General features: G+C 43.3%; 2 protein-coding genes across 2 annotated transcripts; one reads left to right on the forward strand and one right to left on the reverse strand.

Annotated features, from left to right (window-relative positions):
• Window positions 1-615: 615 nt before the first annotated feature.
• Window positions 616-6,498, reverse strand: rps19 (ribosomal protein S19). Its single transcript, XM_030073155.1, has 6 exons — window positions 6,410-6,498; window positions 5,552-5,622; window positions 5,194-5,294; window positions 2,607-2,790; window positions 1,838-1,892; window positions 616-670 (listed from the first exon to the last, which is right to left on the reverse strand). Exons 2-6 carry the CDS (start codon window positions 5,620-5,622, stop codon window positions 641-643), a joined length of 441 nt encoding a protein of 146 aa, XP_029929015.1. The 5' UTR covers window positions 6,410-6,498; the 3' UTR covers window positions 616-640.
• Window positions 6,499-10,713: 4,215 nt separating this feature from the next.
• Window positions 10,714-13,307, forward strand: LOC115373658 (adenosine receptor A1). Its single transcript, XM_030072150.1, has 2 exons — window positions 10,714-11,081; window positions 12,449-13,307. Exons 1-2 carry the CDS (start codon window positions 10,714-10,716, stop codon window positions 13,305-13,307), a joined length of 1,227 nt encoding a protein of 408 aa, XP_029928010.1.
• Window positions 13,308-14,391: the final 1,084 nt, after the last annotated feature.

The raw sequence follows: 14,391 nt of genomic DNA on the forward strand, positions 1-14,391 counted from the left end.
CGCAATATATGCACGCACTGCCAGCGGAACAAAAGAGAAATAGTGCAGCAGGGAGAAAAGGTATCATGGGCTGTGGGGAGCTGCCTGCTGATGAATGAGTAGCTAAACTGGCTCACTGATGAACAGCTCCTGGGAAGCTTTTTCAAGGTACTTCTTTATGCAACTGCACACTGTGACGAGCCAGTGTTGAATAGATATGAGGACCAGCCGTGTATGCAGGCTGAGAGGACCTTAAGATGAAACAGAATAACTACAAATGGTCACTATGTGCCCTTTAAGGTCAACAACACTGAAACCAGACAAATCACCTAAGATGACTCCTACCACCAGCTTCCTTTTTCTATATCAGGCCTGGTTCCCAGACATTTCACTTCTATTAGAAAAGAATTTCAGGTCAAGTACCTCATTCTACTTTCCATTTCCCCCTCTTGCCAATTTAGCTAAACAGCTTGGTCAAAGCCAAATGAAATCTGAGCCCAACAAAGATTCCTAACCCTAACCCACTCAAGCAATTTCTTAGTGAGACAAGGTGAGCATAACATTAGCAATCTTGTCAGGTTCATCTTGATTCTCCACACAAAATGAGGTTACAAAGACAAAAAAAGAGCACACGGATTTGACTTTCTTCAAAAAAGATTTATTACACAGATTTCTTGTTTGCAGCTGCAACCTGTGGGGAAAAAGAAACAATTAAATCAGAAGTATTGAAAAGTCTCTGGTGTAGTTAGGGTGAGACACTCCAAAGTTGAGAGCTAACATCCTGATGGAATCACAATGCTAACAGCTTGGAGGAGAAATTGTTTTCACTGCCAAAAAAACACCACACGCTTTCTCTACTGACAGCACATGGCAGGCACCTTGCTTGCAAGGGAAAAAGCATCAATTTCTTAAAAAGCCATCAGAAACTACAACACACAAGGGGGACTGGGAGAAGGTAGGGGCGCCAGGCGAACGTGCTTGTTGCCAGCTTTATGCAGCATGCAGGCGGGGCTGGGCCCAGGTCTGCTCATCTGCATACTGCTCATTAGCATGGGTAAACAAGGAGAAAACTGGTGCCATACGGCGCGCTTGCCAACCATGAAATTCCCTCCTCGTGTTTACCCCCTTTACCCTTGGATTATCACACCGCTGCTGCCTTTCTCCTGATTTTTGACAAGGCACAACTGCCATTTATTTCTTAGTGAAGGTGAACAGACAATTCCAGCAGAGTCCCACACACAGACAAGTCACTTGGTCTCCATGGGCAGTTTACTACAAGAAAACTTGCCCAAGGACAACTGTTTTCAAAGGCTTGTATGCTAAAGCGACGCTGGGTCTGTGTACTCCCCTAACAGACAAGGTATTGCATCAAAGCACAAGGATGATATTTCTGATGAATTGTGCTTTGGGGCACCACCTTGAGTGGTTCTGCACTTCAGATAGGAAAAAAAAATGGCAGAGTGTATCACACACAGGCAAAGAAAACCTTTGCCTGGCCAGCATGAGGCTGGGATTTGACAGACATTCAACAGCTGGCAAGCCTAACAATGAAACATTTGAGTTGTAGCACAGGAACAGAGCAGGCAGCAGCAGATCCTTTGGCTCTGCAGAAACACTACTATGCTACTGTTTCAAGCACAGGGGGTAAGTCCACTATCTTTTGTATTTGTGTTATTGAGACAGTAAGAAGACTGGGAACAACTGAACCGGAGACACGGGAGAGAAGGGTCTGGTGGCTTTCAATTGTCAGCAAGCGGGATTGCGTGCGGTTCAAGAGTGTCAATAACCACTAAGCCTAAGCACAGACTGCAGCTACTTCAACAATGACTAGCTGGCAAAGACGGAATGAGTTTCTCACCTGGCCAGCAATTCTGTCCAAGTCTCTGGTTCCCTGGGCAGTTAGTCGGCGACCACTGAAAGGAAGAGAAAAGACAAAGATCAAGACATGGAAATGTGGCAACATAACATCAACCTGCACAACCTGGTCAAAAATCAATACACAAAATGACCAAATCTTCAATAACTACTTTTATACGCCCCATTGATCACAATATTACTATCAGGATAAGCCACTGATCAATTCTCCATTCCTACACATCAGCAAAAACTACCCACCGTCATCAACATTCAAACAAAGGCCAATTCAAAAAGAAATTCCATTTTTATGCCCACTTGCACTGAACAAAAACTCTGTCAATGAATTAGGCCACTTGCAGACCTACAGACTCATTAAATCTTTATTACAAAGGCTCTCTCAGTAAAGTATTGATCATGAATTTAAAAAAAGGTCTCAGTTACCCACTATCACACAAAGGACCAGCAAGACAGATTCTGAAGTGCCTGGCATAGCATTAATGCAGCAAGTGGTCTTCCAGTTTGTCATATGGATACATGTTAAAACTGTCAGCCCTGCTATTGATTTGAGTTGGCGAACAAGCACAGCTGTACAAGAATAGCAACAGTAAGAGCTTGTACTTCATTCTTCGATTTTTTCTTCAGGAAGAAAATCCATCATCTTTTTTTTTTTTTTAAACAGATTACCATCGTTTTATCCATTCAAACAGGTTTCAGTGGTTACTTAGCAGTAAGAGGTGCTTAGAAATACAAGGGGTGTGTACTGAACTCACCCGTTGGGATCCTTCTCCACCATCTTGAGCAGCTCAAGAGCCTGCAGCACCTTGCGGGCCACGTTCTTGGATCCTACGCTGAAGTGGGCAGGGCACACGCCGTTCCTCTTACGACCTCCATAGATCTTGGTCATGGAGCCCACACCGGCACCCCCACGAAGGTACAGGTGGCGGACTGTGGATGCTGAGGGGGCAGAAGAGATAATTTCAGGTGACTTAACTGCCATTGTAGTAATGTTACATTCTGAATTTGTTCCCAACATGACAAATGGAGGGAGCACTGCTGGTGAGATAAATGGGCTTGTGACCACTTTAAAAATCTTGACAAAGGAAATGAATGGGAGGTCCCTTACTCTCCCATAAGTCTCTATGAGGAAAGGCACTGAGCTCCCAGGTTGCATCACTGCAGCTAAACAAAAGCTGTACACAGCAGGGCTCTACACTAACATTTTTTTTCCCCCATGGAGCACATGTGTTTTAAAGTTACAAGTAAGGTGCACATCAGAGCACACCTAACTAGGCTGGATCCTGCAGCTGGCAGGTTCCCTCCCCAGGGTCTGGGGGCTGCCAAAGTCAGGCCCAGCCACAAATCACACCAAGCTTCATACCATTTTACCAATACACTTTGTATTACCCCACCCTTGCTACTGTCATCTCTGGTGTCTTGGCTTCGCTCCCTGGAGCTTTGCTGGGTCCCTCTATCTCTGTCTATCCACTCCCCCTCATCACACCTGTATCTTTAGGCTCATTGACCCTCTCACTTGAACTTTCTCCCCCTCTAAGACATACTACTGCACCTTTGTTTGTTCTGTTTGTTTTACCTTATGTTATGACTGTTACCCCCTCCATTCTACCTCCCAACTTGACATTTTGTACTGTTGCCTCTTTATTTCTCTAAAAAATTAAATTAGGAGTGCACAAAGAATGTACATATGTGCATATATATGCAAATAATGACTTTGGTGCAGCAGCTTTTGTAAAATGGTCATCAAGCCCTCTGAGCGCACTGTCCACTGCTCCGATTCTCCTTAGGTTTTCTGCGGTGGAGACACTTTTTTAACATCTCTGCATTGAGCGTTTCACGGATTTGCCACGGTTGCTATTATTGTTGCTTTTCAGTAGGGGACAACCCGTCACAAATGATGAATTCCCTGCTAGATGTAACTGCGCCCTGCACATTTTGCAGGTCATCAAAATTCTGAGCTCCACTTTGTTACACAGCGTCTTGTCAGTCCTGTAGAGCTTTATGTGGGAATAGCAGGTCCTGAAACGGCGGTCTGCTTCTATTAGGACATCAGTTGACTGATCGTGGACCCAAGCATTAATGTTAATGTTAGATTTCTCAAAATGAGAGCGAATCCATTTCGTTCTAGCATCAGTGCAGAACTGTAACACGTCTCAGGGAGAGAGCATGTTATTGCAAACTGTGTCTGGAGCATTGACCAGCGTGCTGCATACTTTGAATTTTAATTCAGCATGCAGCATTCTCAAAGAACTGTAAATGTTTCTGCATAGTAATATCCAATTCCTAATCCACACCTTTGCATGGAGCAATTTTCCAGTTTGCACACAAATGTTTTAACTCACATGTGAGCAAAATGTTTACACTTTAGAGCCCTGGGAAAGAGCAGCACTACAACTACACCATCAAACTCAACATGTTGTCAATTTGCTTGGTTAAAGCAACGGTTAACACTGAATATATTGACTTGTAGTTGGTCAAATGCAGCCATACTTGATGTGGGTATCAGATCTCATCTGAGCAGCTTCCTCAGTTCTGATGAGCTAAACCTGTTAACAGTTCACACTGAACTGCATTGTTAAAACTGAGCTTGGCAAGGTATTAGCCTCTGCTGAAAACAAATTCACCTCATATTCCTCCAAGGTTAAATTCTTTATCAAGCACCTTGTGTCTCCATCTCTCCATCAAACGCTGTTCTACTGCAATAACACAAAAATCCTTTATTCCTGCTTTGCTCTTACATAATTTGCTTCCAAATAAATAGTTTAAATTATCATTCTGTGGTTGCAGGAATACTGCCAAAATTAGTGCCCCAGCTCTGATACACCCTTTACTGTATGCTGCTTGCATTTTCTGAAATCTAAAACGTAAGCTTTTATAACCTTTACTCACTTTATGTAGTAGGAGTTTTGACTAAATACCTAAAATGTCAAGTCTTTGTGCAGGCTAAGACGTGTTCCTTAAAATGACTAAGTCATTCCAAGAGCCACTGTAAAAGCAAATTCGGCCCATTCTAACAAATCAGTGAAACTACAAGTCAGTGTACTTCCAACAATTTCTTGTTCTTTCCTAGTTTTAGTTTTTTTGCTCAAAATCTTTAAAAAGGGTAAACAGTATTGTTTCTACTACACATCTGACTGGAGACACCAGATGAAAATCAAGAAACAGAATAAGTGAATTAAGATGAAATCCAGATCTCTCTGCAATTCAACCCTTGTTTTTAACTTCACCAGAAAGGGGAGTTATCACAGTCCCTGCTTTAACTCTCACTTTCCCTGCTTTAAATGCACTTCTCAAACCTTCATAACCAGTGAAATCCCTGGGCGGGGAGAGGTTTTGACCTACCAGCTCTGATGTAGAACCAGTTCTCATCACTGGGGGCCAGCTCCTTGTGCTTGGCCAGCTTTACAAGGTCCACCCAATCTGGCACCTTCAGCTTTCCTGACCTGGGTAAAGGAAAGAGATGTATCGGTGTGATCTACTTTGTAATTTTGTAAGTGTTGTCCTTCGCAAACCCCTAGTTAGACATTAATCTGTTTCTTTAAAGAATTAATAATATTGATAATCCACTGAAAACTGAGTCTGCCACACAATCACACATAGCCCAGCTGTACTGTGTTTTACTGGATACTACAATACAGATTAAAAAAAAAAAAAACTAAAACATAACACCAAGGTGGTAAAGCTACTGATTGCTACTCACTTCTTCAGGAAGGCTGCCAGGGCACGGACAAACTCCTGCTGATTGACGTCTTTCACTGTGACACCTGGCATCTGCAGAGAACACGGGCAGGCAACATGATGCTACTGTCAGTATCAATGTGTCAGCTACATTATTGAGATACTTGATTGATCTGGGGGAAAATCGGTCATGAGTTACATCTCAATGATTGCGATTCTGGCGAAATCTCGTAATACTTTCGTAGCTGGATGGATGGAGACTGTGGCAGCACTTTTGAGTCTGGAGCTCTTATTCAGCCATTAGTGGAGATGACGGCTCGACTTCATACACCCGATTCAACGTGACTGACCATGAAAGGACTTAATAGCAGTCTAACTACTTCGCCAATTGTTTTTATTACAGCTTACAAATGCAGAAGCTGTAGGTAACACGGTTTCAGCCCGGCATTTTTAACACGCTAAGTCGGAAGCTAGGCGCTATGCTAACGCATTATAAGACCTGTATGAGAGACTACCGCGTCAACAACACTGGACATTAACATTAGACTGGAGCACAACTGCTTATAAATGACATTACGTGATGTAAAAATACACGACTAATATCTCAAATGGGCTGTTAAACACGGACGGCTAACCCGCACGCTAGCAGGCCTCAACGCGGCAGCATGGGGGCAGCCATTACTGATAGATCCAGAGAGTGAGCAACACCCGATTCAAAAACACTTCTAAAGCTACTGTACGTGTATTTACACTCGAGGAAAGCACTCGAACTTGTCTATATGTGTGTAATAGTCTGCCCGGTTAAGTTTCGAGAGTGAGTGATGGCGATTTTGCCCTATTTTGTATAAAAGGGATTGAGAAACGGGAGCTATCCATTTACCTTGCTTGTGGACAGCGAAGGGAAGAGGGTGGAACGGGGTTTCCGACCCGTGTTAAAACGGGCGAATCTCGTTACTTCACGCGAGATCACCGAGCTGTGTTTTAAGTCGATGCCGCTCATGGCAGGACGAGAAGCACACACACTTTTGAGATTGTTAGGAAGTCTGAGAAGAGACTGGCAGAGAGGTTCATGAAAACATTTTCTCTTAATATAAGCGATGAGGGCTCAAACATACACGTTTACCATCCCACTTATTCAGACCAAAATTTTACTTTAAATGAAAATAACCATGTGAACCATGTCTATCAAAACAGGCTCACTTCAACAGTGTTGTGATGTTTTCTGCTTTATTTATTTATTTATTTATTCATTCATTCATTCATTCATTCATTCATTCATTCTGCTTTTAAATATGCCTTCCTTATCGGTAAAGGTACATAGAGAGCAGAATAGTTACTTTTATATTGAACTTTTGGTTACATCCCCCATAAAATATTCAAAATGTACTTTTATCCCCGTTCCCCATAAAGAATATGCATTACTTAACAGATGCCCAGTATCTTCAGTGCCTTGTATATCAGACATCCCAGACCTACTCTGACATTTTTCTTAACATCCACCGTAACACTTTGACCTTTTAAGTTTTTTAGATTGGGTCTATGGGACTTTCATAACACAATTACACATTATTTTCAATAGCTTTGCCACCATATAACTAATGGAGATAAAACTGCTGCACCACTCCAAGAAATTTTACACATACAATAAAGGCAAATTAATGCACACCCCCCCTGCTCACCCACCCAAGGCTCCCACATAAACCCCATAAATAAACAACAAAACAGAAGGCATACTATCAGGGTAAATAAAGATGCATAAGTATCAGTGTATTTTGTTAAGGAGAAAAAACAGTGGTTGGCATTCAACATGGTTTGAGAGTCTACAAAACAACATACAGCATATTAGTAGCAAACAAACACAAAACAGAGAAATGTCCAGATGTAATAAAGGAAGGAAGCATTAATGTTTCTTGTTACACTTAATCCAATGCACACTTCGGAGTCTGCACCCCACGTTTCACCCTCAAGATACACTAAATAAAATACAGTTATTCATATTAGATCACAGTGGAAAACCTCAGTCTTTCTTTGTGAGCTAGGCAGGAATCTACATTGTAAAAAAAAAAAAAAAACAGATTAATAATGCACCTGTGAAGACTGGGAGCTCAGTGAAAGGATACGACTGGATGGACAAAAGGCTTTCCATGGCTCCAGGCTGTTATGCTTCAGCAATGTGACTCCTGGGCCTAGTCTCTCACTCAGCTGTCCCAAATCAAAGGTACACTCGGCACCGGAGCACACTAATCATCTTGAACTGAATGCAGGGAAGGCCCCTCTTCCCCCCTTCAATGCCATCCCCTACTCAGCTGGGTGCAAGTGCCAGTTCAGTGAGGTTTCCCAGTCCCACCACTTTGCTCACTGCATACTTACATTCAAAATTAAGCAGACGAACAAAAAAACATCTTAGGTAATGTTAGGTATTACTATGGAAATGATTATCTCATTTCTCAGATTGGAATGTCATATGGGAGGAGTCACAACTTTCACCAATTTATATCCATTACTATGGAACTTCATAAAAACTGGCTCAGGAATGTCCCACTTTTTTATTACTGGATGCTTCTCTCACCAGCTCAGTGCCACATTTAGAGTCATACTACACAAGAAACAATGACATCTTGACAGAATTTCTGGGGCTGGTGGTGTTGAGCCCATTCAAACTGAGGGAACACAACATGGAAGGATATTGATTGATTCATTATTTTCATAATTGTGTGATTGGTGTTCAACGACGCTCATGGTTTTAGTCCTTTACACAATTAAGTTTGCACCGCCAAATTACAATGCAGCTATTGTCCAATTACTGATTAACTTTCCTAATCTGTTCCTGATTTACATTGTGCACATATGTGTGTGAATTTGTGTCCCCTCAATAGATTTGAGCGTATGTGTGCCCCTGCCTGATGTTCAGCACCATTGGCAGACAATGGTAGACTGATTTTGTGGACAGAGTAAAAGTGCCAAGGGTGATTTGTTGAAAATATGGGCAGATTTTCCAGTCCATAACTGTCATCCCTACAGTACAATAAAGCTCATTTGCATGTAAAAACTCAAGTAAATATTCTGAGCACACAAACTCAGTTTCCAACTCAGCAGAGTAGCTCCAGGCTTTGTCTCTTGTGTCACCAGAACCTTATATGATCTCTGCCTTTGCAGGGGTGTTATCTATTATGGAATGGACCATCTAGGATCACAGGAATAGCGTGATGTTTAAAGGTACATTCTCTCTTCAAGGCTTGCATTCCCTGTGTGCAGATACAGTCCGCATATTTTTTTTTTTTTATCATGGAACAATGCCTCTAGATAAGACCGTATCCCATTGCTCCATTATCTGTGTTCATCTTCTTCACATCCAACTCATTATCAAAAAGCACATTGCCTCCAGAGTTCTGAGTCACCTCTCACTTCCCTTTGTCTGTCTCTAATTATGAGAAAATTGGAGGAATTAGAGGAAAAAAATCCAAATAAGAAAGAAACCTTAGGAAGAAGAAAATGAACTCTCTCTCTCTCTCTCTCTCTCTCTCTCTCTCTCTCTCTCTCTCTCTGTGTATGTGTGTGTGTGTGTGTTTATGTGTGTATGTGCATTCACACTCACATATGTCCATGTGTGTATGCTGTATTTACATATTTCCCTGGCGGACAGGGGTGATGTTGCCCTTTGCACATCTCAGATGGAAAGGGCAGCCATGCTCCAACATTGACACAATTGATATGTTTGCAGAGAAAGGAGAGGGAGATAGCAGGTAGGTGGATAAGCAGAGGTTTATGAATCAGAGTTTGCTTTGTCAGTGGGCACAGACAGAGGTGAGAGAGCAAGATAGAGATCCTGGAGGGAAGAAAAAAAACAGGGAAGACATACAGAGGATAGATTAGACAGCTTTGTATAAACTATCTGTGTCATCGCTGGGCTTCACAACAGGTAACTGTACCTTTTCATCCTAATCTGCTCCTTTGACGTGATGCCAGCATCCTTGACATCCACCGAGACTTCAACTCTCTGAAAAGCTCTGACCATGCCGAAAGGTTTGCACCTATATCTTGAATGTTGTTTCCAAGTGCCTAATTGATTAACTAAGGTAATTAATTACACTGAGAGTGACCAGCCATCAATTCGAATTGAAAATCCACGCAAGGTGGATTAAACTCCATTAATTACCTCAGTAAATCAATTTGGCTAAGGCCCTTCAAGTGGCGAGACAGGGGACAACTGTGTAAAGTGATTATGAAGTGGTATAAAGAGGTTATTCCAGCCAGTCATGATTATTATGGAAAACTGACGACTAACACTGAATGTTCGGAAAAGGTCAAACTAATTATGCGGAATGGACAGGTGGCATATTGCAGCTGAAAATCTGCTATTTCACTATGCTTTATGTGAGGCTATTGTTTGACAATTCAATAAAATTACCTGCCAATCACTGTTGAATGCATTTGCTGGAAACAACGTGTGTGGGAGCGCGCCTGTGTGTGTGTGTTCGTGTTTTTACGCGTTGTAGGCGGATTTGTTTTTCGAGGGGTATGTGTGTCTTAATGTGGGTGGATGGGCCAGAGGGAGAAACAAGAAGCAAAACAAAGGGCAGAAAGCGCGGGGAGAAAGTGAGTGTTGACAGTATGTTGCCACCCAGCTTGGTGCCTGTTTCTGTGTGTTTGCATGGCGCTCACATCCTCGGTAGAGGAGCTCTGTCAGGTCCGGTCTGGCCTGACCTTTTCACTCTCCAGGCACGTTTACAGCTCTCCAATACCTATCAAAATATCTAACACTCTCTCCCTGACTCTCTCCGGCGCTTCTCCCTGCCTCTAGCACAATCTTGCTTTAAATTCTCGATCCTACCATATCTGTCCTCTCTCACCCACTGTTTTACTATTCTGACCTACTCCCCCATGTTTAACCTCAAATATTTCCTCCACCTTTGTCACTCCGATCTGATTTGTATTCCCTCTGTTCTCTGTCTTTCACTATGTCTGACCATGCCTTTGACAACGCGAGTTGAGTTGCAGGGGCAATCCATGCTGAAAGAGCAATAGGGAACGCAGAGCAGGGTGGCAAGAGTGCAAGTGAATGTGGCAGCGCTCGCAAGGGCACCTCTATTCTTTCTGTCGTTTTCTTCTCTTTCATACCATTAACAGTAATGACACGTGGAGTCATATTTAAATCTGCTCTCTGCCTCTATCTCACCCACAGATATGGAATTCACGTGGCTCTACTCCCTGTGCCAGTGTATCGTCTGTGTCTCTGTAATTGTGGTGAGTGTGAGGTTGTGTATGGCTGGCAGCGGCGGCGGCGCAGCGGTGGATGTCCAGGAGGGGCCTCAGGGTGCAAGACCCTACGGCGGGAGTGTCTCGTCCTGCCTCCGGCTCTGTCTGGGCTGGGCGGGGGCTTTGGGGGGTGCAGTGGGGGTTCCCGTGTCTGTGCTCCTCAACCTGCGATCCCCCCAGTGTCTGTACACATGTATCACGCTGGTGTGTTGCCCCCTGCTGGTCAGGCAGTTTACCATGTGCCTGTTACTGCTGCTGACCCTGGACGCCCACCTGCAGCATCACTTGGCAAGCAGGTGAGTCAAGGACAGTACTGAATATGTACAAGCAGTAAGGGGGCAGTGAGTAAACAACTCCTCTGTGAGGGTGAAAGCCTAAAAGCAACAGTTAAATATTAAAACTGTAATAGTAAAAATCATATATTCATTTTTCTAGGGGTTTGACATAGATATACATGGAGTATTACATGCTGTGACTTACAATTATTGTATATTACAGAACAAATTAAAATACAAAATAAAGCGCAATCAATCACTCGGATAGTTTGTGCAATTTAATGAGGTTTCCCGTCTGCTGGAATCTTCCCTGTCTCCTGGCACTCCAGTAGGATGGGGCTGGATGAGTTTTATTTTCCATAGTTGAGCTCCATAAAATAGTCACATGCAAGAAATTCAACAAGTCTTTCCAAAAGCAGTGACACAAATTACACTTGTCAATAGACTGCACTGGAGGTCAGTGGGAAAAGTAGAGTCTAGCAACATTATTAAGCTTGCTTTCAGCACAAAAACAAAACAAAACAAACAAAAAAAAAAAACAGTAAACGCAGAAGAAAAAAAAAAAACCCAGCAGAGATGTAATATTCTCTGCAGTGGTACAGCGATATGGATTATATTTATGTCAAAACAGGCTGTTAGTACAAGGTCTATGAGGCTATTTCATAATACACAGGTGTGCTCAGTAATGATGATGTTTTCATGTGGAGTTTGCTTATGCTGCCAGGTGAGACAAGGAAACGAGTAAATATTAATAGGCCCTGGCATGGAGTGCATTGAGAGTAGGTAACAAATCAAACCTTTCACTGAATGGAAGTAATTGAGGTCTCAGGTCTACATGTTTTTCGGATGTCTTTATTGATCATGGAAAGCTGCGCTAACTTTTATGAATATTGTAGTGGACTTCAATCGCTTCGTACCAGCAAATTAATCAGCCTGTGCAAGCAAGATGGGGTTTCTATGTACTTTTCATTCAGTTGCAGGTCCATTTTCCTATGGTCGATTAATGAACCCACTTACTACATGTAGATACTGGCAGCAGGGTTAGGATCACTACAGGATGTCACAACTTAATATTGACATGAAAGCAAGCCCATTTCCCTGGCAGAGGTAAGGTGAGCCAATTTGTAAATCTGTGGTGGGTAAGAGATCATTACTGAGTCAAACAGGATATCTTTGCGAGTGTTTTTTCCCCATTAAGAGTAATAATAGTAGAGGTGTGGGATCTTTGCAAATAGGCACTCTGGTCTGTGAAGTGGCAGGGGGTATGGTGGATTTGGCTGAGGATGTAGTAATAAAGCTGCTAACGTGATTCTTTCTTCCTTTGAAACTGTCGTTCTAAACAAGCCTCACTAAGGTATGTACAAATCCATGTGACTTGTGGGTGCCAGGTACACCTCAGCGGTGACCCGTCAGCGGGCTCTATGTGTGATCCTGCTGTGCTGGGTGGGCTCTATCCTGTCCTCCTTCGGCCAGTTCATCGGCTCAGATGTCCTGCACCACTGGGGCAGCGATGGCACCGGCCAAGATGGGAGCACAGCTGGCCTAGGGCTAGACGGCAACTGGACGACCTCCTCTCCCCCTACGTCCCCGCACTCCAAGTACCCCCAGGATCTCTTGGTTATTGGGAAGTACCTCCCTTATGGAGGCTTCCTGTCCAAGTTTTACGTGGAGGACATGCACAACTTCACCTATGCCGAGATTCACGGCAGCCACTGGGGAGTGTGTGCCCCCGACACAGTTCTTAGTCCTCAGTTCCTGGTCTACGTCCATGGAGTGACAGTATTCCTGCTTCCTTTGCTTGGACTGCTAGCCATCTACCTGGACCTGTTGTGTATGAAGCCCCGGCAGTCCCCCTTTGGTCTCTCAGAAACCCCTAAACGTGATCCATCCCAGGTCCGTTCCCTGGCTCTGTCGCTCTCCCTGCTAGTTCTCCTGTGTCTGCCGCTCCACATCACCCACGCCCTTCTGCTGTTCACCCCAAGCACCAGGCCTCCCATCTGGGCGTATTCGGTTGCCACGTTCCTTTCCCAGCTGTACAGCCTTGTGCCCCCACTCCTTTTCACCCCTGCTAAGAAACAAGCGGGAGGGGAACAGGCATCCTTCCCTGTTTCCCTTCCCCACCTTCCACCTGCGGTAACCACCTCCAGAGGCAAAGCTGTTCGTAAGGCTTTGTGTGAAGCAGTGCAAGTGGCTCCCTGGTGCTCAGCCAAACGCTCCTTCAAAGCCAAAGTGTGCCCAGGAGTTTGATTTCATGACATAGTGAGGAATCTGGGCTGCTCATCTCATCATTGCAAACATTCACCACCTTCTAGAAGCAGTTAAATAATTTTCCTGGAGCAAAATAGGCCTACAGCATGTGTGTTTATTTTGTGGTCACATAACTAATGGCTTGTACTAATAAGAAATGGACTGTACACCACCGGAGAATAAATATAGTGTATTCCAGTTTGCTGTTGGCTTTTTTTTTTTTTTTTTTAGCAACCTCTTGCACAGACATTATGAATCGCTCAAAATGAAAAGGCCAGTTAATTATCAAGTCCCACACCAAATGTCAGTGAGAAAATTAAGTCTCCAGTTGATGACTACTTTTCTGATCACAGATGTCTGTTTTCTTTGACTGCTCTTCCTACGGGTCTTATTTTAAGCCTGTTTTAAGTCTCCGCTAAGCCCGCCATCCAGTAATGTAGATCTATGAGTGACGCCATTTAATTAAACATGCAGTAATAACATATTGGTCCAGAGAGGACCAGGCATTGTGGGGAAAACATAATTAACCTGGTTATGACACAATCTTCATGGGTGTTTTGATTAAACTTGTAAATACAATGTGATGCTCTCTCTAATAAAAAGGGTGCTGCTCACACTAATTAGATTGTTCATCTCGAACTGTGGTGGTGTAAGAAATCACTGGTGGAGAAAAATATAAATCCATCCCTTGCTGCCTGCAACATGGGCATGACAGCAAACATGCCTTCCATCTCCTCTCTGTGCATCTCTTGATCACGGGCCTGCTCTTTCTCTACTTCTTCCCTTCCTCTTGGGATATATATTTGATTTTTTTTTCATCCATTCTCTCTTTGTGTATATCGATCATTTCCTGTCTCCTTTTATACTTTGTGTGGTCTATTTTTCATTTATTTATTCATTCTCTCCGTCTTTTCCTGCTCACTGTCTCCTCTATGCGGTACACAAAAATGCACAAGACTCTGCCTTCCTCTGTCATCACTAAAAACAAACTCCCTGAATGGAACACATTATTGATGGAGAAATCTGGTAAAGAAACACACACACACACACACACACACACACACATAGAAAAAAAACAGGTTGT

This window comes from Myripristis murdjan, chromosome 16 (genome assembly GCF_902150065.1).
Source record: "Myripristis murdjan chromosome 16, fMyrMur1.1, whole genome shotgun sequence".
In the NCBI taxonomy this organism is placed as follows: Eukaryota; Metazoa; Chordata; class Actinopteri; order Holocentriformes; family Holocentridae; genus Myripristis; species Myripristis murdjan.

Bases quoted from the DNA above. Each gene is read 5' to 3' on its own strand.
- rps19 (XM_030073155.1), bottom strand. From the start codon at position 5,622: ATGCCAGGTGTCACAGTGAAAGACGTCAATCAGCAGGAGTTTGTCCGT. The intron at 5,295-5,551 runs GTGAGTAGCAAT...TCCTTTACCCAG, and splicing joins CTGGCAGCCTTCCTGAAGAA to GTCAGGAAAGCTGAAGGTGC. The intron at 2,791-5,193 runs GTAGGTCAAAAC...CTGCCCCCTCAG, and splicing joins CTGGTTCTACATCAGAGCTG to CATCCACAGTCCGCCACCTG.
- LOC115373658 (XM_030072150.1), top strand. From the start codon at position 10,714: ATGGAATTCACGTGGCTCTACTCCCTGTGCCAGTGTATCGTCTGTGTC. The intron at 11,082-12,448 runs GTGAGTCAAGGA...TGTGGGTGCCAG, and splicing joins CAGCATCACTTGGCAAGCAG to GTACACCTCAGCGGTGACCC.